General features: G+C 46.6%; 1 protein-coding gene across 1 annotated transcript in view; it reads left to right on the top strand.

Moving 5' to 3' along the window:
* The window catches only part of Taok3 (TAO kinase 3), a 161260-nt gene that overhangs the window by 62881 nt on the left and 73565 nt on the right, over positions 1-24814 (top strand). The window contains 4 exon segments of the mRNA NM_001024254.2: positions 5183-5281; positions 16524-16740; positions 21766-21837; positions 22995-23096. Of these exon segments, the coding sequence (NP_001019425.1) occupies positions 16621-16740; positions 21766-21837; positions 22995-23096 (294 nt within the window). The 5' untranslated portion in view covers positions 5183-5281; positions 16524-16620.

Genomic DNA, 24814 nt, shown 5'->3' with positions numbered 1-24814 from the left:
TGCCCCCTGATGCCCCACTTTCCCTCGGATGCCTGACCCTCCGTCTAGGACCCAGGCCTCCAGTCTTCTAAAGCCCTGGCTCACCAGAGCAAGCAGTGAGTAACAGCTATTTTTAAGAGACAGCTTCAATATGGACCCTGAGTTGCTGGTCTCCCTCAGGGTCCTCTAGCCACATCCCCACGTTTTCCCTTACGCTGTGCTAATGAGGATCCCAGGACCTTGTATGCACTTGGCAAGTGCTTTGGCTGCCCAACCCCAAGCTCTCTCGGCATACATTTGTGTGAGAATTTTATGTTCTTTTTAAAATGTTTATTTTAAATTATTTATAAGGGTGCGTTATTTAATTATTAAATTGTTTATGTATCTGCATTGAATGTGTGTATGTGGAAGCCATGTGATCCTTGGAGCTAGAGTTAGAGCCAGTTGCGAACCTCCTGACATGGGCGCTGAAAAGCAAACCCAGGTCCTCTGCGGGAGTAGTACCTGCCCTTAACCATTGAGCCACCTCTCTGGCCCTCTACTCTTTTCTTAAAGGTGCCCCCCAATATCTCCACTCTGTGGGCTGAAGTACCGAGTGCAAGTATATACCAAGTGTTAGGAGATCCTCGGGAGACCACAGGACACAGGAACCCAATCTCGTGGGACACTAAAATTTTCTGGGTTGCCCTCCAAAACATAGCAACTTGAGTTGCATGGAAGTTTGACCTGGGCATGTGGCTCAGGGGAAGCTCTCTGGGCTGGGAAATGAGGAATTTTAGAGTTTAGTTTGGGGAAAATACCTCTCTGCAGGTTTGCGGTAACAGTTAAGTTCCTGAGACTCAGAATGTCCAAGGAACAAAGGAGGGGAGGGGAGGGGAAGGAGGAAGAGGAAGAGGAAGAGGAGAAGGGGGAGGAGATGAAGAGGAAGAGGAGAAGGAAGGTAGGTGCTGTGCCAGCATGAAGCTTTCTGCTCTTCCTCCCTTCCCTGATGCTGAAGTACTGTGGGGTTTCGGCTTCGCTGGCTCCTGGTTTGTCCAGGAAGTGGTCTGATTAAAATGGTGAAGCAGTAGAGTGCTTCAGGAGACCATTCCCCCACATTTTAAGAAGGGAGTCATAGAGACCCTGTGTGTCTAGTCTCCATTTCTGGGGTCACAGAGACTGTGAGTCTAGCCTCCACTTCTCTGCCTTTTCTTTTCCACGAGGTCTGAGCAAGTCCATGGCTCTCCCCGTTGTTGGAAGGTTTCCATCTCTGAGGGACAAGAGTAAACAGTGTTATTCCAGTTGCTGTCGCTGACGCGAGCTAAGCTAGCTGGATAGTTTGGTTGGTCCAAGGGCCCAAGACCTGAAAGGCAACATTCTTGGCACATTTCTCAGCCATTGCTGTCCACGTGACATTCACGGTCCCAGAGGCTGAGATGGGAAGACAATTTTATGCACGTCACTTTGGCAAATGCTCAGAGTGAAATCCTCTCAGGGTGAGATATCCCCAGTCGTGTTTGGAGAGGAGGGTGGGTCTGAATTCTCGTGCTTGGTTGGACGAGAGGAGACTGACACAGGGTTTCCTGGATCGCTGTTTACCGAGGCCAGAGAGCCCAGCTAGTCTAGCCCCGGGTACATGCTTCAGAGAGCCCAGCTAGTCTAGCCCCGGGTACATGCTTCAGAGAGCCCAGCTAGTCTAGCCCCGGGTACATGCTTCAGAGAGCCCAGCTAGTTTACCTCCTCCAGAGAAACAAAAGCAGACAGCCACTCAGAAATGTGGGCACCTATAGTCATAGGTTGCATTATTTACAGCAGCTGACAGGTAGACGCACCCCCACATGTCAGTCAGCTAAGCCGTTTTCAGGCAACCCGTGGTATGCTCTCATAGTGGAATGTTATTGTCCCAGACAGGAGATACCAATTCATGCTACATGCTGGCCTATACCACATGAAAGGAACCAGCCCCGAAAGAACACACGTTGTATGACACATGTTTTATGGGGCTGTTCTCGAGGACTGTCAGAATCAGGAAATGGAAGGAGACAAAAGCTAGGTAGTGTGTTTGCCCAGGATGGAGGGCGAGAGGGCGAAGGCCGCAGGTTTCTCCTGCTGTGAGAGTGATCGAAGGACCGTATTGCGGTGGGTGCACATCACCCGGGAAAACACTGAAACCCACTGAGCTTCCCACTTATGGAAGTAGATTAGATATGGGAGTTACAGTTCAATACAGCAGTTGTTTAAAGTGAGAACTTGGGGACACAGTTCAACTAAGAAATGGACTCAAACATGTGCCTCACTCCGGGGACATGCTGGATACTCCAGACTGTGTTTATCTGTTTATTTAGAGCTGAAGCAAAGAGTTAAAATTATAGACTGGGTCTAGGGAGGTGGTTCAGGCAGTAAAGGGCATGTGTGTACCTACAGAAAAGGCCAGGAGTGGTAGTGTGTGCGTGTAACCCCATTGTACTGGGAAGAAGGCAGGGGATCCATGGAGTTCACTGGCCAGCTGGCCATGCCTCATCCTTGAGCCCCAGGGTCAGTAAGAAACCCTGTCTCAACAGGTAGGTAGGTAGGTAGGTAGGTAGGTAGGTAGGTAGGTAGGTAGGTAGATAGATAGATAGATAGATAGATAGATAGATAGATAGATAGATAGATTAGATTAGCTAGGTGATAGATAGAGATGATAGAGAGATAGATGATAGAGAGATAGATGATAGATAGATAGATGATAGATAGGGAGATAGATAGATGATAGAGAGATAGATGAGAGATAAATGATAGATAGGGAGATAGAGATAGATGATAGACACATACATACAGTTACATAGATACATACATACATATATATATACATAGATAAATAGATCAATGCATATTTACATATGTACATACATACATACATACATACATACATACATACATACATACATACATAGATGGGAAGTGATTGAGACCTGACAGTGACTTCTGACCTCTGCATGCATGTGCACACACATGTGCACACATTCACATTAGTTCATTCACTAGCTCGCACACAATGCCATTGGGAATATCTTAGTTCCTGGCGGCTGTCATCAGACCAGATTAGTAGGAGGGTATCATAGCCATGGAGTTCCCGATGGTTCAGTGACTAAGTGAAATCTGATACCAAAGCAGGCAGGTGCTAGCTAATGTAGAACAAGCCACAGAAAGGGTCAGAGGGAATAGCCGGGCGGTGCTGACCCAGGCCTTGAATCTCAGCAGCTCTCAAGAGGCAGAGGCAGGAGGATCTCTAAGTTTGAGGTCAGCCTGTTCTACACAGAGTTCCGGGTCACTGAGGGCTACACAGAGAAACTGCGTCTCAAAAAAAAAAAAAAAAAAAAAAAAAAAAAAAACCAAATACAGAATCAGAGTGTTATCAGAATGGGAATCATGAATAACTGTGGCTCATGAGTGCAGGCTCAAGAGGAAACTTGGGATGTCTCGGGGAGTTGAGACATTGCTTCTAGTTGTTTACTTTAATTCCTGCAAGGCCCTGGGTCAGCCATGGTGGTTCACAACTTTAATCTTAGCACTCAGGATACAGAGACAGACAAATCTCTGCTAGTTTGAAGCCAGCCTGATCTGCATAGGGACCTCCAGGCCAGTTAGGACTACACAGTGAGACCCCTCCCCCCATGTCAATAAAGCAAAACCATACTCCAAGACTGGGGAGATGGCTCAGTGGGTAAAGCATTTCTCACACAAGTATGAGGACATGAATTCGAACCACCAGAACCAAGCACTGTAAAGCCTCGGTCTCCGGTGGTGGAGTGCTTATTGTGAGTGACTGGAACCGTCCTCTGAGACTGACCCTGAGCAGTCGGTAGGCAGTCTCTGAGGACAGTGTGATTGAGATGGCCTAGAAGAGTTTGAAGATGAGATTGTATGCTGGTGTCAGCCACATATCAAAAGTCCAGGCATGAAAAAGCAAATGTGGCCATTGAGAAAGGAAAGCCAGTTGCTACCAGGAGTTATGAATGCTGTGTGTAAGTCTTTGTGGCAGATCAGGATGCATGTGGAGGCCAGAGGACAACCGTGGGTGTCATTCCACACTGCTGACAACCTTGTTATTGAGTCCCTCACTGACTGAGGGCTCATCAGTTCAACTAGGCTGGCTGGCCAGCAACTCCCAGGCATCCACCTGCCTCCACCTCTTCCTCAGCAATAGCAGTAAAAACCTACCATCACATCCAGATTTATTCTGGTTTTTTGTTTGTTTGTTTGTTTTGTTTTTTTGTTTTTAATGCATGTACTAAGGCAGCGACGATCTCTCCATCCCCTGAGTTGAGAATTTTTTTAAAAAGTCTCTAATCTGTATCTACATTGGCCTCACAGTCATGTATAACTGCTTTAATAATTTAAAACTAATAGTTAACATGGAAATGTGGGAGATTGGTTACGGCGAGCCTGGAAAGGGAGGAGCTTGGAACAGTGCATCTCACAACTGTGGGAGAAGGAACTGAGGTCACTGAGAGTCGGTGACATTGATCACCATGTGCTGCCCGGTTAGTGTCACATACGGAGCATAGGGTTTCTTGTTCTTCTCTTCTCAGGTTTATTTATTTGTCATGTTTTTTCTTTTCTTTTCCTTTCTTTGAGATTTATTTCTTCTTATTTTATGTGTATTTGCATGTCTGTATGCTATGTGTGTGCAGTGCACATGGAGACCAGAAGAGGGCGTCATATCCCCTGAAGCTGGGGTAAGAGACGGCTTTGAGCTACTGCATGGGTGCTGGGAACCATTCTGGAGCCCTCTGGAAGGGCAAGGCACTCCTAATGGCTGAGCCATGTCTTATAGCAGCTGGTGGGTAGTTTAAGTTATGTGGAATGCCTACAGACCTGTGGCCCCCTCCTCGTCGATTTAGAGTCTACAGACGTGTTCATCTCCTGAGAATCCCAGAAGCCCACGGTGAATGTCGGATCTTACGTTTATCATCCGTGCATGACAATGAATGCCTCATATTATATTGTGAATATTCAATTATTTGTCAGTATTCAATACTGCACCATAAGTTGTTGCTTTGACTTTAGCAAGAGATAGAAGTCACATCAGGTTGCACAGTCGGGCCTCCTACTCCTGGGCCCCAGCTGTTCCCAGTCCCCACCCTGAAGAGTCGCTGGGACCACAACTGTGGGCCGCCATATTCAGCTCCTTTCCCCTCTCTGCTCCCCTGTAGTTATAGCTCTTACCCTCTGTCCACAGGCGCATCCTAAGTGCGGGAGACCGGGACTGTAAGTGAGGAGACACTGCTGCTACAATGCCCCTGAGCCGTGCTGTGGGGTTTGAGCCATGCATCCAAAGGTACCGTGCAAGGCTCCCTGACGCAGTTTCCTCCTGTAATACAGGAACAAGTTGTGTTTTCTGGGCTTTCTGTGTGAGATTTTACTACTCCGTAAGACTATAACAGGTGTATAAACACATAAGTAAGAAAGTGTAGTGCATAGCAGGGATGGAGAGGTGGCTGGGAGGTTAAGAACATGCACTGTTCTTGGAGAAGACCTGAGTTCTGGTCCCAGCACCCACATAGGACAGCTCCCGACCGCCCGTAACTTCAACTGCAGGAAGCTTGGTGCCCTCTTCTGGCCTCCACTGGCACCACACCCACACAGACAAACTCACACATAGACACACATGCACATACACAACTTACAAAATGAAATAAATGGTTTTAAAATGTTATATTATTAAAAGTGTGGGGTTTTCAGGCCTAAGGAGATGGCTCAGTTGACATATTGTTTGCATTACAAACATGAAGTCCTCACTTTGATTCCCCCAGAACATAAAAAGCCAGGTGTGGTAGCATGGACCTGTAACCCAGCACTGTGGAGATAGACGGAGGCTCCCTGGGGCTCACTAGGCAGCCAGCCTCGCCGAACTGAGGAGGTCTGGATTCAGCACGAAACTGTCTCAAAAAGTACGATGGAGAAGCAGTTGAGGAAAAGACCTTTGCTTCACCTCCTGCTTCTACATGTGCATACATAGCCGAGCACAAGCCCACCCACATGAACATGTATACACACACACACACACACACACACACACATACACATACACACACACACACACACACACACACACACACACACGCAAAATTTCTTTAGATTCTCCACATTCTCTGTCAGAAATCACCACAGAGTCACTTGTCGACAAGAAATAGCTTGCCGATATTCCTTTTCCAGGAAAACACACATGCACAGACACACATTTATACATACAGAGAGACTGCTCCATTTTTATTGTAGTTAGATTTCAGGTTATGAATTTTGTAGCTGGTTTCTCTATTAAAGTTTATGTCTGTATTGAAATATCTCAAATAGTAAACTCATATGGAGAAAAGGTCTGTTTGGCTCACAGTTTAGGGATCTCAGTCCACGATATGTGGCTCTTTTGATGAGGCAGGAGTGTGTGGCCAAGCCAAACTGTTCCCTCCGTCCCCAAGGAGCAAGAGAAAAATGAGAGAGAGCTGAAGTTCTGCAATGCTCATTGGAGCATGAACCATTGACCCAGAGGCCTCCCGAGGGGCTCGGCCCCTCCCAGGCTCCCCTGTGCCCCATAGCAGCAGCCCATGAGCCTTTGCCCCAGGTCAGATATATAAAAGAAGGACATTAAACATTACCTGAGATCCAGATCCTACTTCAGATACAACACAAGTGGCAAAGAGAGCCCTGCCTGTCCATCAAGGGGCCATGACTTCTGTCTCTACTGCATGCCTGTGTGTGTGTGTGTCAGCTCCACCTGCTGACTCAGCACATCTTATGCCAAAACCAAGAGAGAATGTGGTGCAGTGTGTGAGGCGAGGCAAGCCAGTTCCCAAAAGTGGGCGGGTAAACAACAGAGAGACCCATCCTCAAATGAGGTAGAAGGCAAGGAACTGTACCCACGGTGGTCCTCTGACTTCTACACGTGCTCTGTGGCTTGTGCACGTCCATACCCACACGCCAGTGCACACCCATTCTTCACCACACACACACACACACACACACACACACACTCATAAAATAAAAATAATTTTAATTTTTTAAGGAAAACCCTTGTATGAACCCCTAGAGAGCTTTGCCAGAAGCCCATATTTTATAGTAAAATACATAATTTTTTTTATTATTCAGCCAATTTGGTGAATGAAGTTAAGATGTCTTGTCTTTTTAATTTCTAATTCTCTGATTACTTGTGAAGTCACATATATTTCCTGTCCTCTGTGACCTCTGTGTCCAGATGACGACAGCCCCTCTGCTGCCCAGAGCCCTCCTTCCTGGCCCTTGTCACACATACCCATTGTCCATGCAACCGGCACTGATGAGCATGTAGATTGCTTTAAAGCAAGGCTGCTGAGACGGCTGGCGTACAGGGCTCTGCGTGGATTAGTCGTCTGTAGAAGAATGTCTACACCCCATGGAAGATTTGGGTTTTTAAGAAACTACCAAAATAAGTATTTTTCCTAAAGCATATACCATTTTATAACACACACACACACACACACACACACTCACACACGTATGCACACACAATCATATACATACACATACTCATGCACACACTCACACACACACTCACACACACACACATACGCACACACAATCACATACATACACATACTCATGCACACACTCACACACACACTCACATACAGACACACACATTCACACACACACACTTACACACATTCATACACACACAGACACACACATTTACACATGCACACACTCACACACAGAGACACACATTCACACACACACTTACACACATACACACACACTCACACACACAGACACACACATTTACACATGCACACACTCACACACAGACACACATACATATGCACACACTCATACACACACACACACACACACACACACACACACACACACACACACCCTGCATCATCTCTAGGCCCCAGCTGCTCCATCCTCATTATGCCTGGTCTGATGAGGTTTTCTGTGTTAGCCGCTTCAGTGAGTGTGAGGCGGCATCTCATGGGTCAGGTTGTGAGTCTCTGAGGAGTTACTGCTAAACTTCTCTCATTGGCCACTTAGACGTCTTCCTTGGTAAGAGGCTCACTCAAATCCTTCACCCATTTTTTTTAAATGAACTGCAGGGGCTGGAGAGATGCTTCAAAAGTTAAGAGCGCTGGCTGCCCTTGCAGAAGACCTGGGTCCTGGGTTCAGGTCCCAGCGGCCACATGCTTGCTCACAACCACCTGTAACTCTAGCTCCCGGGGATCCAACGCCCTCTTCTGGCCTCTTCAGGCACCATGCGTGACCATGGTACACAGACACACATACAGGCAAAGCACCCACGCACATAAAATAAAAAATAAAAATTGAATTGCTAGTGGGTTTTGAGAGGTCTTTATGATTTTGTTTTGCAGGTGAGGTATGTTTTTGCGCAGGTTTTTATGCGGTGTTGCCTGTCCCTGCATGCTGTCTTCAGAACAGCAGACATGTCCAATTTGGATGACGTCCAGTGTAGATTCCACTTTCTGGGGACCGCACCTTTGTCTCTGACCTGAGGGCAGTGCAGCCTTCATTTCTGTTTTGGGTGATGACACTTTTACTCTTTGCTGGGGCAGTAATGTAGACTGGATTTGTTTCTCCCTCATTTATGGGCTGGAGTTGCTGGTAAAGGCCAGGTGTTTATTTGTGAGGAAAATCTTATATTTCAGTTTTTAAAATATGCTGTTATATTTATTTATTCTATGTGTGTTTCTGCACCAGCATGCCTCAGGGCATGTGTGGGAGGTCAGAGGGCACCAGCATGCCTCAGGGCATGTGTGGGAGGTCAAAGGTCGACTTCATGAGTTGTTTCTCTTCCACCATGTGACTTGGAGGGATTGACCTCACATCTAATGGAAAGCACCCGTGTACACTGAGCCATCGCACCAGCCCAGATTTCAGTTATGTCACTGTCATATTCAGATAATTTCTTTCTTGGCCAAACAGCGATGATCTGTGTCTTCTGAAGTAGTCAACCATTTCTTCCAAGTCCTTTCTTTGTACAACGTTGTTCCTGGCTACCCGGGTGCCAGCAAAGTTGTGCAGGTGTCCTCTCTCTCCTTCCTGATTAGCAGTGTGTTTCTTCTGTCTTTTTTTTTTTTTAATTAACAAATCAGTTGGATGTGAGATTGATAAATTCTGTTCTTTCACTAAAAAACCTTCACTTTCATGGTTATTTTTCATTTTTTCTATCTTTTTTATTTCAGTGATGTTTCTCTGTTTTTATTTTCTTTTTCTAGTGACATAATGTTTTTAATTGCATTTTTAACTTACACTTTAAATGTTATCCCTTTTCCTGGTTATCCCTCCAGAAACCCACTATCCCACCCCCACCCCCCCCACCCCCATCCCGTTTCTATGAGGGTGCTCCCTCACCCACCCACCCACTCCCTCTCGCCTCCCCACCCTGACATCCCCCTACTCTGGGACATGGAGCCTTGACAGGACCAAGGGCCTCTCCTCCCATTGATGCCAGACAAGCCATCCTCTGCTACATATGCAACTGGAGCCATAGGTCCATTCCTGTGTTCTGTTGGGATGGTGGTTTCATCCCTGGGAGCTCTGGGTGGGGAGGGGTGTCTGGTTGATTGATACTGTATTCTTCTTATGGGGTTGCAAACCCCTTCAGCTACTTCAGTCCTTTCTCTAACTCCTCCACTGGGGACCCTGTTCTCAATGCACTGGTTGGCTACAAGCATCCACCTCTGTATTTGTCATGCTCTGGCAGAGCCTCTCAGGAGACAGCTATATGAGGCTCCTGTCAGCAAGCACTTCTTGGCACCCACAATATTATCTGGGTTTGGTGGCTGTGTGTATATGGGATGCATACCCAGTGGGGCAGTCTCTAGATGGTCTTTCAGTCTCTGCTCCACACTTTGTCTCCATATTTCCTCCTGTGAGTATTTTTGTTCCCCCTTCTAAGAAAGAATGAAACATCCACAGTTTGGTCTTCCTTCTTCTTGAGTTTCATGTGATTTGTAAATTGTATCTTGGATATTCCAAGCCTTTGGGCTAACATCCACTTATCAGTGAGTGCATACCATGTGTGTTCTTTTGTGACTGGGTTACCTCACTCAGGATGATATTTTCTAGTTCCATCCATTTGCCTATGAATTTCATGAAGTCATTGTTTTGATAGATGAGTAAGTACTCCATTGTGTAGATGTACCACATTATCTGTATCGATTCCTCTGTTGAAGGGCATCTGGGTTCTTTCCAGCTTCTGGCTATAATAAACAAGGCTGCTCTGAACGTAGTGGAGCACGTTTCTTTGTTATATGTTGAAGCATCTTTTGGGTATATGCCCAGGAGAGGTATATCTGGGTCCTCAGGTAGTGCAATGTCCAAATTTCTGAGGAACCTCCAGACTGATTTCCAGAATGGTTGTACCAGCTTGCAATCTCACCAGCAATGGAGGAGTGTTCCTCTTTCTCCACATCCTTGCCAGCATCTGCTGTCACCTGAGTTTTTGATCTTAGCCATTCTGACTGTCGTGAGGTAGAATCTCAGGGTTGTTTTGATTTCCATTTCCCTGATAACTAAGAAAGGATGTTGAACGTTGCTTTTAGGAGCTTGATGTTTCTCTTTTAATCTTCATTATTTCCTCTGCTCATTTACAAAAAAAAAAAAAGAAAAAGAAAAAAAGAAAAGAAAGTGACTTTAAGGAGAAAAACACATAGTGCAAGCTGAGGTCAGTGACCTAAGCGCTCTCCTTATTATCCCTGCCTTGTATTTCCCTGTAATCCAGGCAGAGTGATGTGGTTTCGATGCATCCTGCCTGCCTTTGCTTTCCCCTTTACATTGATTGCTTTTCTTTTGGGTCAGAATCCTCACTGTAGCCCAGGCTGGTGTCAAACTCACAATGCCCCCCACCCCCACCCTGCGTGTATGCCACCTCCTTTCCGGAGCTTGGCACTCAGGCCACAGGCCACTCCCCCTCCCCCCCGCCCCTCCCCTCCCCTCCCCTCCCCACCCAGCTGCTCGAATTCCCCCCCCCCCCCCCCCCCCCGGAGCTGGGGACTGAACCCAGGGCCTTGCGCTTCTTAGGTAAGCGCTCTACCACTGAGCTAAATCCCCAGCCCTAGCTGCTTGCATTTTTAATCCACTCAAAGTGGGTTCTTTTGCCTCTCTTCATTTGCTCTTCAACCCATGGATTATTTTTCCAAGATTTTTTAAAATGTGTTTGGGTGTTTTGCCTGCTTGTGTACCTGGGTACCATGTCTGTGCCTGGTACTTACAGAGGTCAGGGGAGGGCATCAGATCCCCTTGGAACTGGAGTCACGAATGGGTGTAAGTTGTCATGTGGGTTCGGGAAACTGAAAAGAGGTCCTCTGGAAGAGCAGCCAGTGCTTTTAACCACCGAGCCATCTCTCCAGCCCCATAATTGTCTTTTAAAACTTACTTTAATAGAGTATATTTATTCTTTGACAGATTGAAACATATAAACAAGGCATCTTAACCTATGCACCCCCATTAAGTTAGCATTTAATGACATATTATAAGGCCCTGCTCAGAGGAACACAACACTTGGTATCATCATGTTCTCCATTGGATCCATACCATACATTATCAATATCATCAGTGCCCTACCTGTCAGTAGTAACCTGCTTTAAAGTGTGCTCATGGTAATAGTGAGTTCTGTTCACTCTGGAGCAGGCTGATGGCCTTGTGTTCCTTGACTCTCAGCATCTGTCTTCCTGTTTGAAGCACGTAGCACGCAGGTCTGACTTGGCATACCCTCTCAGCCCAGCGTGACATCTTTACAACCATACACACACTCCGGTTTCTCCTCCTCCAACCGTTGAGCTGTCACCTCCCGCTGCCTTGCGAGGTTGGTGTGAATGGTCGACTGTCCACTAAACACATTTACACAGTGGGAACCTCAGGAATCTCACCGCCCAGCTCCCACGTTCGCTCCCTTCGATCCTTTGCACAGGCCTGCACCTCTCTCTCGTGGTTCCCCTGAGGGACGCCGGTCAGCATCCCCTCAGTATGAGCAGTGAGGCCACGAATTCCCTCAGCTTAGAATGCATCTGCCTTCGCTCTTCAAGATATTTTCATTGGCTGTAGAATTTTGAGTTTGGTTTTCTTTCTTTCTTTCTTCCTTTCTTTCTTTCGGCACTTTAAGAAAGGCGTTCTATCGTCTTTGCGATTATAATATTTATGACCAGGAGTCTGCTGAGTCTTCTGTCTCCCTTGTCCTGCTTCCTTTACAAAGAATGTCTCCATTGTCCCTGGACTGTTTGTCTCGCTCCTCTGTTGCTGTGATAAAAAATTCTGACAAAAGGCAACTCCGGTAGACCCAACCCATTCTGGCCACACTGTAGGGGGCAGGAAAGCCAAGAACCAGGGATGAATGAGTGCTCGTGCTTAGCTCACATCCAGCCTAGGGAATGGTTCTGCCCACAGTGGGCAGGTCCTCACGCTTTGATTAATGATAATCCCTACAGGAATGCCTCAGTGCCCCATCTCCCAGGAGATTCTGGAACCTATCACATTGACAGTAGGGATCAGCCATCACTCTACCTTTCTGACTTTATCATAATTTGTTTTTAATATTTATTTCTATATGTATATGTATGGGGGTTGCCTCTCCCTTACATCATCTGTCTTAACATATCCTATCTCTCCTTTACACATGCCTGCTAGTCATATACAGGCTGCTCGAAGGTGTCCCTGACTGAGTGACACTCAGCTGTGTTTGCTTCCTTCCTTCCTTCCTTCCTTCCCTCCATTCATCTTTCTTCTATTTTCTATTTAACTTTCATATATTCATTCAAAAACACTCACTAATATTTTTTCCACATCACATCCCATACAACATGTTTTTACTGTGTTGTTCTTTACCAACGCAGGCTGAGTTTGAGTCTCTTACGGCCTGTCCACCTCCGAGTTCCTTACGTGCTCCTTACTCCCTCAGACTTTAGACACGTGGGCTCCAGTCACGTGTTTACTGTCCTTGCACTGTCTCAAGTTCAAGGCCAGCTTGGGCTAGAGTGAGTCAACTCAGGTGGCCCTGTCCTGGGCTGACATGGCTTCCTCACTGCCAGGACACAGTAGGGACTTGAGGAGAAGCTGCTGTGGATCCCCGAACCCTTTGGACAGCTCCTCTCTGTTCCAGGGTCACCTCAGACTCCCTATCTCAGGGTCCACCCTCCCCCACCTGCACCGCCCTGTGCCCATCCCTGGGCGGACCCCGGGGCCTCTCCTGTGCCCAGGGTCTTCACCTGCCAGCCACCGTCTTCAGTGCCGTCCTACGGGTCTGTCATCTGATGCTTTGATTGTTTCCGATGACAGGAAATAAACAGATCAAGTGCCCGTTTCTCCATCTTGGCTAGAACCAGAAATCTCCTCGTTCTATTTTTGAGCTTATTAATTATGGGTAGTCAAGCTTATTGATTTAGCGCACAGCGTCTGCTCTGCCGTGGTGCTTAGTAATTAAATGTTCACTCGTCGTTTATTTTGGGAGGATTTTTTAGGATCTCTCTCTCTCTCTCTCTCTTTCTCTCTTTCTCTCTCTCTTTCTCTCTGATATTTAAACATCTCTTTCCTTTTTTTTGAACATTTAAACATCTATTTCTTTAAATAATCATTTTGGTCTATGATATGACAGACTAATCTCTGTTTTCTCAAAAAAAATAAAATGATTGTTAGTAAGTTAGCTCACTCCTAACTGAAGCCAAAGTATTCAGAAATTCAAAATGCACTTCAGCAATTGACGTTCAGTCACTAGAGCTTCGTTTTTCCGAGAGGGAGTCTCCTGTCCTCCCCGTCATGCGTGGTCTCCAGAAAGGCCTCCCTGGTTTACTCTAGGACTCCCTCTGTCCTCGGAACAAGTGAGACCCACAGTGGGCCGCCCTCTGTGCCCCCAGCTGCCCCGCTGACCGCTGCCGCCATTTAAGACACTTTCCCGACAGTATTGACTCCGGCCTTTCTACTCTTGTCAGTGTCTGCAGATCAGCAGGTCAGCTGCCCAGCAGGTGCCATGTAGACAGGGCAGACCCCGCCTCCTGTGTAGCACCTTCGATGGCCCCCTGTTCCGCGTGGCAAAAAGGCCAGGCTTCTTAACGTTGTTTCAAGGGCTTTTTGTGGTTTTCCTTGGCTTGAGACCGGCTTCGTTGTTTGTACTCCCCACTCTCCCACACATCCATATTAAATGAACTACATTTATTTTCCCTAAGAAGGCGTGGCTTTTGATTTGTAAGTTTAAAAAAAAAAATAGGCCAGATCAGTCTTCTATACCCTTATGTTGAGAGACATTTCCCTTCCATTTGTAACAACGGTCTGAACTCTTTTCTTTTGGGTGTCCATTGATCCATTTGACAGAAAGTCCTGATAAAGACAGAGGAGCACACGGGTTCTGATCCTAATACAGTGCCGTGGCAATCCTGAGCATGCCCTACACACTTACTAAATGAAGGGATGAGGCTAGCCAGTGGCTGGATGACTAGGTTGGTCACCTACATATGCTAATGACTCAAGGAAATTGGGTGCATGAAGCTACTCGCTCTGTCACCCAAGGCCATCACGTGACAAGAGGAAATACATCTACCAAACCTGTCACTTTTGTTTCTTTAGCTGGTGACCTTTTAACATTCTAGAATATCATATTTTGAAGAAAATTATATTTATTGACTAATTGCTAAATGTGTAACCTGGTTAGCTAGGGAGTCAGGAAGGAAACACAGTCTGTACTATAATTAGCTCAAACACAAGTAAGTGTGTGTGTGTGTATGTGTCTGTCTGTCTGCGCGCGTGCGCACACACAGCAGAGACTATTTAAAACTTTTTAAAAAGAGGAAAAACAACATCCTAATATTTTTCAAAAATTAAGGGAAAGAATAGAATCAACACAGAATGAATTCATGTACCAACTGGTAGGTCAATGCACAAACGAGTCGAAGGGCATCCTGTTAACTCCTGGAAGCTTGGACTATTCAGAGTGGGTATGTGTGGCGTGGTCTCTGGTTAATTGTCGAGTCACGTGAGCTCCTGGTTGCAAGAAAACATCACATGCCAGCCAGCCAGACCCAGAACTTTCTGTCATAAGATCCACTCACTAGAGCACAGACGGTTACAAGATCCACTGGAGTGTAGACCGATACTTTATTCCTTTTTTTTTTTTCTTTTTGAGACAGAGTTTTGTGAAGCTCACACTGCCCTCAACCTCACTATATAACCAAGGGTGACTGAGCTCACAGTTCACCAACTTCCACGAAGCACATGCTGGGACTACGGGCACACACCACCGTACATGCTGGGACTACGGGCACACAGCAGCACGCCCGGCCTTTTATTCCCCTCTATGGCTGTTGTATTCCATTGAAACCACATTTTCTCTACTCACCAGTTACCGGGCAGGGGTTATATCTGCATCCGACAATTAGGGATGATGTCACACAGAAACCTCTGTGCGTTTTACACAGACTCTGTGTGTCTTTCCCTTTCTTCTGGGTATGTACCTGACTGACAGTATTATCTTTTTTTCTTTTAGGTGTGTGTGTATGTGTGTCTGTGTGTGTGTCTGCGTGTGTGCGTGTGTGTGCACGTGCTTAAAAAAGCCAAATATAGGGCTGAAGAGATGGCTCAGCGGTTAGGAGCACCCGACTGCTCTTCCAGAGGTCATGAGTTCAATTCCCAGCAACCACATGGTGGCTCACAACCATCTGTAAAGAGACCCGATGCCCTCTTCTGGTGTATATGAAGACAGCTACAGTGTACTTATATATAATAAATAAATAAATCTTTTTTAAAAAAAGCCAAATATAGAATCCCCTAGAGCTGGAGTGGTTGTGAACCCTGTGACAGGGGTGCTGGGAAGAGAACTCTGGCCCTTTGGAAGAGCAACATGTGTTCTTAACCTCTGAAGCATCCCTCCTGTCCCGTGGTATGAATTCCTGAGACAATGCTAACTTCAGGTTCTGGGTTTTGGTGGATATTTTTTGTTGATGGTGATGACTTTGTTTGTCTGTTTGTCTATCTGTCTGTTAATGAACTCTCGTTCCCTAAGCCATCTGAGCCGTTCCACATTTCTACCCGCAGGCTCAGAGAGCTCTCTCCCTCCTCTCCATCTCCCAGTGTGTGTCTGTCTTCGTAGCTGTCCTAGTGAACATGAAGTGGTTTCGATTTTTGTTTCTGATGATGAAGATGTCAAGCTTCAAAGCATATCTTCATAGTCATTTCTGTGTCTTCGTTTTCATAAAGAAAGATTTATTTAAGTCCTGTGCCAATTTTTAAATTTGGGTTTCTGGTCATTTTACTGTGTTGGGTTGGAAGATATGAATTTTCTTTGTTACATTTTATCTGGTTGGTTCAGGTGGGTTTATGCATGACACAGAGCACACGGGTCAGAGGGCTTGCAGGGGCTGGTTATCTCCTGCCTTTGTGGGTTCTGTTGATGGAAACTCAGGTCATCAGCCTTGGTAGTAAGCCTCTTTTACTGCCAAGCCATCTTGTTAACCTACAGAAATCCTTTTAAATATTGGTTTGTGTTAGTATTATCATCAAAACAATGTGTTGCAAAGAACTGAGTGGCAAATCTCATCTCTCTACAGGGACTGAAGGTCTATAAGAATAAAAATTGTAGTCAATGAGAGAGACAGAGGGACTGGGTCGTCAAACAGCAGCGTGCCTGCTGCCACACTGGCCACCATGCGTAAAGGAGTGCTGAAGGACCCCGAGATTGCCGAGCTGTTCTTCAAGGAGGACCCCGAAGAGCTCTTTATCGACCTGCATGAAATCGGACATGGCAGCTTTGGAGCCGTGTACTTCGTGAGTAGTCAGTCATCCACCTAGAGCAGGTTCAGAAAGTGTGAGCTCTTCAGTCCGCTGTAGAGCACGCTTATATCACGTATGAGACGAAGTCGTTGCGGAAGTCGGTTGCAGAAGGCTAGGCTGTATTCCCGGGTGGTGAGGCAGAGCGGTCAAGTTGAAGTGGAGTCCCGCTGTTTCCTCCTTCAGCCTTGCTGGCCATTCCTCCACACCAAACCTCCAACCCTGTAGCCCTTGCTGACTCTGTGGGCTCAGCCCAAGCGTTACTTCCATAAAACAGCTTTACCATTCGACCCTTTACTTCTTAGCACACTGTGTTTATATGTAGTTACATTCTAGCACAGTGGCAGCGATTTATGTCCCTTCCCCTAAGTACTGTGCACCAGGATAAGCAGGGGTAAGTCCATCTCACCCACTGTGTTCCTAAAACTAATACACTGACGGCCAATGGTGGGAATGGAGTAAGGGTAGGAGAATGGATGGGTGGGTGGGGTGGGTGGGTGGGTGGATGGAAGGATGGGTGGATGGATGAGTGGGTGGGTAGGTGGGTGGATAGATGGATAGATGGATGGATAAATGATGGATGGGTAGATATATGGATAGATGGGTAGATGGGTGGATAAATGGATGGATGTGTGAGGGTAGATGCATAGATGGGAGGATGGGTAGGTGAATGGATGGATTGATGGGTCGGTGTGTAAATAGATGAACACATAAATGACTGTTGAGAGAGTTGTACAAAGACATTTGTCGACAATCACAGGAAATCACTTGTACCATTTCTGATAAATGGCATGAGGCTATTCCTAACTCCAAATCCTCAAAATGGCTTGAGATGGGGCACAGCCCATTCACCCGGAGCTGGTCATGTGAGACATTCTTCCACCTGGAATGGGAGGAGTCTGCGTCGTCAGAGTAACCGTGTGACTTGAAGGGCATTGGTCTGTAAAACAGGTTAGGAGTAAAGTGTGGAGTGCCGGCTCCTCCTTCTGCAGCCCTGTTTGCAGTGACTCTTACATGGCCCTCGGTTCTTCCCCAGTTGCCTTTCCCTGTTGTTGGCCATCCCCGTCCTGGCACCTTGACCCATGCTCCCCCTATTGAAGAAGACTCAGGGTAATGCTAGCATGACACCTTGTGTACAGTAGATACTAAGTATGTCACTTCTTGCTAATACTCAAGCAGAGGCATCATAGCGGGGTCTGGAACACTTTGGTGCTCACAGGTGACCACTAGTCTGCATTGTCTGTCTACAGAAGTGTATTCACTAAAAACAGGAGGAAAGGAAAGGAAGCCAATGCTTTAATATGAAACCTTTGAAAAGTAAAAGAGCCAGGCCTTGTGACGCGTGACTTTAATCCCAGCACTCAGGAGGCAGGCGGTTCTCTGTGAGTTAGAGGCCAGCCTGGTCTACAGAGTGAGATTGAGGACTGCCAGAGCTCCACAGAGAAACCCTGACTCCAAACACACACACACACACACACACACACACGCACGCACACACACACCTTTAGTGTGTGCACGTATACAACCTCTCTTCTGCTCATCATCTAAGCTAGAGTCTTGCTGTAACCTCCAATGAGGGGTATCCAAGCTCCATCCTGTTCTCTCTATCTCTCTGTCACCCGTCACAGGACCGTGTGCGAGCCTTTCTGCTGGAATGCTCGCCACCGCCTTCCTCTGCTGACCCTGTTCATCTTTGGGACTAAGTTTAAACCTCATTCCTTCCAGAAATGCTTCCCCTCCGAAATCATATCCCCTACTATGGTCTTGGTAGAAGGCAGCACCCCAGCCTCTAAGTCATGACCTCCACTGTGGCCTGGTAGAGGGAGGCCCCTGGAACCCTTGCTTTAGAGCACCCGGCACAGCCGCAGTTTCACACCTGTCTGCGTCTCTAGTTTTCTGATTTGGGGTGCATTGGTTGGTTGGTTTTTTGCACTGCTGTGTGCGGAATAGGGTGTGTGCCCTCTAGGCAAATGGCTGGCTACACAGCTATCCCTGCTTTGACCTGTTTGATGAGAGATGTGTACCGGGCATATTTACCCAAAATTCTATGCCTGCCATTTAGCGCGGTAACTAACAAAGTGCGAAGCCTGTGTCCTGGACCTCGTAAGATGGCTCAATGGGCAAAGACGACTGCCACCAAAGCTGACAACCTAAGTTCAGTCCCCAGGCACTCCATTCATGGGCACGAACCTGACAACCTAAGCTCAAACCACCAGAACACACACAGTAGGAGGCTCAAACCAGCTGGGGCAAGCAGTCCTCTGACCGCCACGCTCACACCAAGGCACCAGCACCACATAAATACATAAATAAATATAAAAAATACTGTCTTTACTAATTAGCTAGTTAGAAGGATGGACATATGGTTCTTGGCATGGATGATTAGTATTTTCCACAAATCAGAGTTTTATGATTTATTATTTATTTACAAATTAAAATTCTAGCCAGTCTTAAAGACGAGAGTCCATTCTACAGCCATACCACCCTGAGCAGGCCTCATCTCCTCTGATCTGAGAAGCTAAGCGGAGTCAGACCAGTTCAGTACTTAGATGGGAGACCGCGGTCCTGCAACCAAGGGTTCCACTGTGCTCCTGTGGACCCTGCAGTCTGCGGCTTTACACGGAGAGATGGCAGGAAATGAGTTGAACGTGGCTCATAGGCCCCCATAGCCCTGGGGGAACCAATCAGCTGAGACTGTGGTTCCTGCAGAGCCTAACCAGCAGCCAGAACCACACTCCATGGTTCGCCTTCACCAGCAAACAGGGTCTGGGAAGTTCTTTGTTAAGAGGGAGAAGCAGGTGGGGCCGGTTTGTCTCAGGCCACCGTTAAGTCTGCAGTTTTCCGATGTTCCCTCACAGATCCACGAAGGCCGCCTCAGTCAGCATCTCCCAGAATCGCTTTTGGCTTTCATCAACAAAATAAAAAGCTGTCTTTGGTTTCATACTTTGTGCAGGGGCTGGAGAAGTGGCTCAGGGGTTAAGGGCACTTGCTGCTCTCACAGAGGACCCAGGGTCACTTCCCAGCACCAGCATCAGAGCTCTCAAAACAAGCTGTAACTCCAGCTGCAAGGACCTCTTCTGCCCTGCACAGGCACTGCGTTCATGTGTACAAACTCACACCCAGACACACTCATATTCTTAATCTTTAAAAAAATAAAATAAAATCTTAAAAATAGATTAAAAAGTAAGCAAACAAAAGTATCTTGGTAAGCAAGCAGAAATCTGAAAAAATGGCTAAGATAACAGTAATGGGCAAACGTACGTCTGCTGTCTGTGATCCCGTCCAGAGCTCCCAAGACCATTTATTCTATTGGAAATATAGAGCGTAAGTCAGAATTCCCAGGACAACCAGAATGAGGCAGAACCCAGCGCGGGGCCTTGGAAGAAGAGACGGAGCAGAGTCTCCTGTTCTGTGGCACAGTGCTTACCACTTATTATTATCCTGCTAGAATGGGATGTGTCCGCACACCTCGCACACCTATCAGGCGTAGAGGCAGGAGGATGACAGGCTCACTGGCCACCAGCCTAGCTCCAGGTCTGTGAGTGACCCTGTCTCAAAGGAATAAGGTAGAGATGGAGCAGGAGACTCGGTGTCCTCCTCTGGACTGCACACACGACCACATACACAGTGCACACACCAACACGTGCACAGCACCTGCACGTGCACAGCTATAGGAAAATCAACACGGAGTCGTTTTCAGATTTCCAGTCCCGACGCCAGCACATAGGTCATAAGTACGCAGAGCAAGGTCCCATCGGCGATGGCTCTGTAGACAGAAGGGAGCAACGCCAAACAGCCCAACCATAAATGTCCTTCGTGGGCGGTTACACGTGGTACTGTCTAATTCCATTTGACTCTCTGCTCTCTCCTGCTCCCTGACCTTGGGATAATGGAGCCCAGGCCTCGCACACAAGGCAGGGCAAGGCAAATGCTCTCCCACCAAGCTGGATCTCCAGCCAGCTCTCTTTCTAGAAAGAATTTGACGTCTATGAAGAATTTGATTTCTTTTTTATTTGTTTGTTTTAAGTTAGAATGAGGCTCAGTGACGGAGCATGCACTGTGCGTGATTGGTTTTTTGCTTGAGGTTCTGGACTGGAACCCAGGGCCTCACTCCTGATAATCAAGTTCTCTATCAATGACTAGTTTCCAGACCTAAGTTTTGTTTTTAATGGAAGCATCTTCTAAATCAATCATTACTGTATATATGCCTTTCCGAAGGCCTTCAGAATTGAAAACAGTTAAGCAGTAATTACTTTTTTATATAACAGATCCTGTCACTGTAGTGAGCACAGAAATTATTTTAATGTACATCCATATTCCCTGCAGCTTAGCATCAGGAATCTGGGCTGATCCTACATCTTGGCTACTTAGTGAATGGTACAGGAAAAAACATGGGGGGTGTATTTATCTGTGGATTGCCTGGTTTGGTTTTTTTTTTGTTTTTTTTTTTTTTTTTTTTTTTTTAGATTTGTTGGTTTTGTTGTTGTTGTTTGTCTAGAAGAGTGTCTACAAGTATATTGTCCTGTGTGTGCAATACCCACAGAGGCCAAAAGATGGCACCAGATGCCCTAGAACTGGAGTTATGGCTGCTTAGGAACCTCCATGTGGCTGCTAGGAGCCAACCCCAGGTCTCTGGAAGAGCAGCCAGAACTCGCTCTTAAGCACTGCTCTCTCTCTCCACCTCAGTGTCTGGTTGTTTAATGTCATGGTTGATCTCGTATGCTTACCCGGTTCTCTGTTGTTGGGCATCTAACAAGGTGCAGCTGGACTTTAATAAGTTTGCTTTTCTTTCATTTAACTGTGTGTTTTTCTTGAAGTCTGGCCCCTTTTTGTATCATAACTCTCACCTGTAAAACAGCAAGGAATACAGAAAAGCCACTCCCATGAGGGCAGGGTAGAGTGGCTGTCTAGCCTGCCAGCAGGGGTGTCTTTAAGCTGCAAGGATAAACACCGCAAGGCTCCATTCTAGAGTGTAAGTTAACTGGATATCATAACTTCTTCTTCTTCCTCTCTTTATCACAGGCAACTAATGCGCACACCAACGAGGTGGTTGCTATTAAGAAAATGTCCTACAGTGGGAAGCAGACCCACGAGGTGAGTTAGAGCCAGGCCTAAGCAGAAGTGTCATGTTTGGATGAGGCTAGCCAGTCAGTTAGGATGGGGCTACTCAGTCAGTTAGGATGAGATTAGCAAGTCCTCAATTCTGGGTTCCCATGCAGAGGAGGGCAGCTAGTTCCCAGGGTTGCCGAGTATGTTTCAGAAGTCACTGGAAAAGAAGAGTCCACTGTTCTCACCACAGTGAAGTGGTCAATATCTGAGATAACGAGCTTGCTAGCTACCCTCTTGGTAATTATAATATGAAGACACACCAAACACGCTTTCCAAAACCGTAATCCATAAAGCTTACCTAAGCATTTAGCACAGGTTTTTTTCTTTTAAACTCAAGGACAATTTTATAGTTTAAAAGAAAACCATCCTAGGAGAGGCGAGCTGTGTATCTCAGTGGCTGCCTGGTAAGGAGGTAGATCATGGAGACAAGGGGGGGAAACGTCATTTAAGCTAGTGTGGAGGTCATGCACATGGCAGTCAGAGAGAAAAAGTAAAGAGGCCCAAAAATGTCAAGGAAGGCAAACCTAGAAAAGAAATAGGCCGGGTGGCAACGGTGGTGGAACAGGCTTTTAATCCCAGCACTGGGAGGCAGAGGTAGATGGGTCTCTGAGTTCAAGGCTAGCCTGGTCTACAGGTTAAATTCTAGGACAGCCAGGACTGCACAGGGAAATCCTGTATCCAAAACAGAACAAAACTAGCAACAGCGATGAGAGGAGGAGAGGAACACGGAAAGAAAAAAGAGAAATTATGCTTTTCTGAGTTACTCTGTGAAATGGGCCAGGTTAGGAAGCTGCAGAGCTGGATCACAGGAAACGACTGGACACATTTTGTCACTTGTGGGCCCTCTAGTAAAGCTTTCTGATCCTGCAAACAACTTCGCAGCATAGAACATGGACGGGAGTACTGGTTTTATTTTGATACATTTGATTAGAGATTTGGACTTGAAACTGTAGCACAGGGTAACCTGCTGGCTTGTTTATTAAACATTTACCTTCTGTCCAGCAGACACAGAAAAAGGTATGGATGTGTGCGTGTATGTATGTATGTATGATCTAATCTATGTATCTACATACATATGTACACACAGCTGACAAATATTGTTGTCGATTTGGAAATTAAACGTGTTTCTCTGGTCTCCATAGAAATGGCAAGATATCCTGAAGGAAGTTCGATTCCTCCAGCAGCTGAAGCACCCGAACACCATCGAGTACAAAGGCTGTTATTTAAAGGAGCACACCGCTTGGGTAAGTTGGACCCCAGGCTCCTTTCTCTACTCATGTTTAAAACTATGCCCCCTGGCTCTGTCCCACTTGACCTTTGTCAAGATGACTTAGCAGTTGTCCCTGCTTGCCGTCCGGTGTGTAATATGGTGTGGATTCTGTAGGGTTAGTGCCAGTCTCACCTGTTGGAGGCGCCATTCTGAGAACATCGAGCAAAGGCATGGTACTGAGTCAGTATCGACGTGTAAACCCGACATTTAAGCCCTTAGTCTCCAGAATGTTTAAACACTACCGTTACATTTACTTCGAGGTGTGTGTTTGCCTTGGCACATGCACAGCAGTCAGAGGACCTGTGGAAGTTGTTTCCTTCCTTCCACAAAATGTGTCCCAGGAATTGGGTTCAAGTTACTCACAGCAAAGGCCTTCACCCACCAACCCACCTAGCCGGCCCTCCTCCCAGAATGTTTTTTAAAGACATATTTATTTTTATTTTATATGTATGAATGTTTTGCCTGCATATATACCACATGTGTACAGTGCCCTCAGAGGTCAGAAGAGGGCTTGGGATCCCCTGGAACTGGAATTATACATGGCCTTGAGCTGCCATGTCGGTGCTGGGAGCAGAACCCAGGTCCTCTGCAGGAGCAGGCAGTGCCCTTAACTGCTGAACTGTCTCTCCAGCCCTCACACTAGACCTTTGATCTTTGCTGCTTCTACCCTCCCCCATCCATTTGACTAAAATGCTGGCACGTTCCCTGACGCTGTCACTGTACAACTTTTACAGATGACACCACCACCATGGACCTGGAGTGGGGAGCTCTTCCACACATTTTAGTATTTTTTTTTAGGTGATGCCACTGTTTGACGCTAGCACGTCATACAGCATTTAGGATATGAAGGTGTTAGACTTCATAGTTAATCACATTGGGCATTTTAGCTTAAAGCCCAATATACCTATCTCGATGATCCCTTCACCAACAGGAAATGGACATTCTGTTCCCAAACATTATGTGTAAGCACTTCTGCTCAAGCAGTTCATTTTGGGGTGTGTGTGTGTGTGTGTGCGCGCGCGCGCGCACGTGCGCGCATTTCTCTGTATGAGTATGTGTGCACCTGCATTTTATGTGGTGTGTGTATGTGTGTGTTCATTTCTTTGTGTGTGCACATTTCTCTCTGTGTGTATGTGTGCACATGCATTTCTCAGTGTGTATACATTTCTGTGTGGTGTGTGTATGTGTGTGTTCATTTCCTTGTGTGTGCACATTTCTCTGCATGTGTGCATTTCTCTGTGTGTGTATGGTGCACATACATTTCTAGGTGTGTATATGTATGAATGCCACAAGTTAGAAGTCAGATGTCTTTCCCAGCCACTTTCCACCTGATTTGTTGAGACCATGTCTCTCACTAAACCTGGAACTTGCCGATTTGATTGGACTGTCTAGCCAGTGAGCCCCAAGGAGCTCCCCTTGTGTACGTCCCCTGCACTGTGATTACAGATGCATACCCATGTCCCCCACTTTTACCTAGAGACTGAGCTCCAGTGCTCATGCTTGCAAGGCAAGAGCTTTACCCACTGAACCACCTCTTAGTGTCTACAGCCACTGCTTCTTGTCTGAACAGAGGTCAATCAGACGAACATCTTACCTGGAAATCAGTTTCCCTGGGCCACCTCAGCATCCCTGGAGGAGTCAGGGAAGACCAAGCTTGCACAGGATAAACGCGGCACATTCCAAATAACCAGT

This window comes from Rattus norvegicus, chromosome 12 (assembly GCF_036323735.1).
Source record: "Rattus norvegicus strain BN/NHsdMcwi chromosome 12, GRCr8, whole genome shotgun sequence".
NCBI lineage: Eukaryota > Metazoa > Chordata > Mammalia > Rodentia > Muridae > Rattus > Rattus norvegicus.
This window is presented reverse-complemented; position numbering and strand designations above follow the sequence as displayed.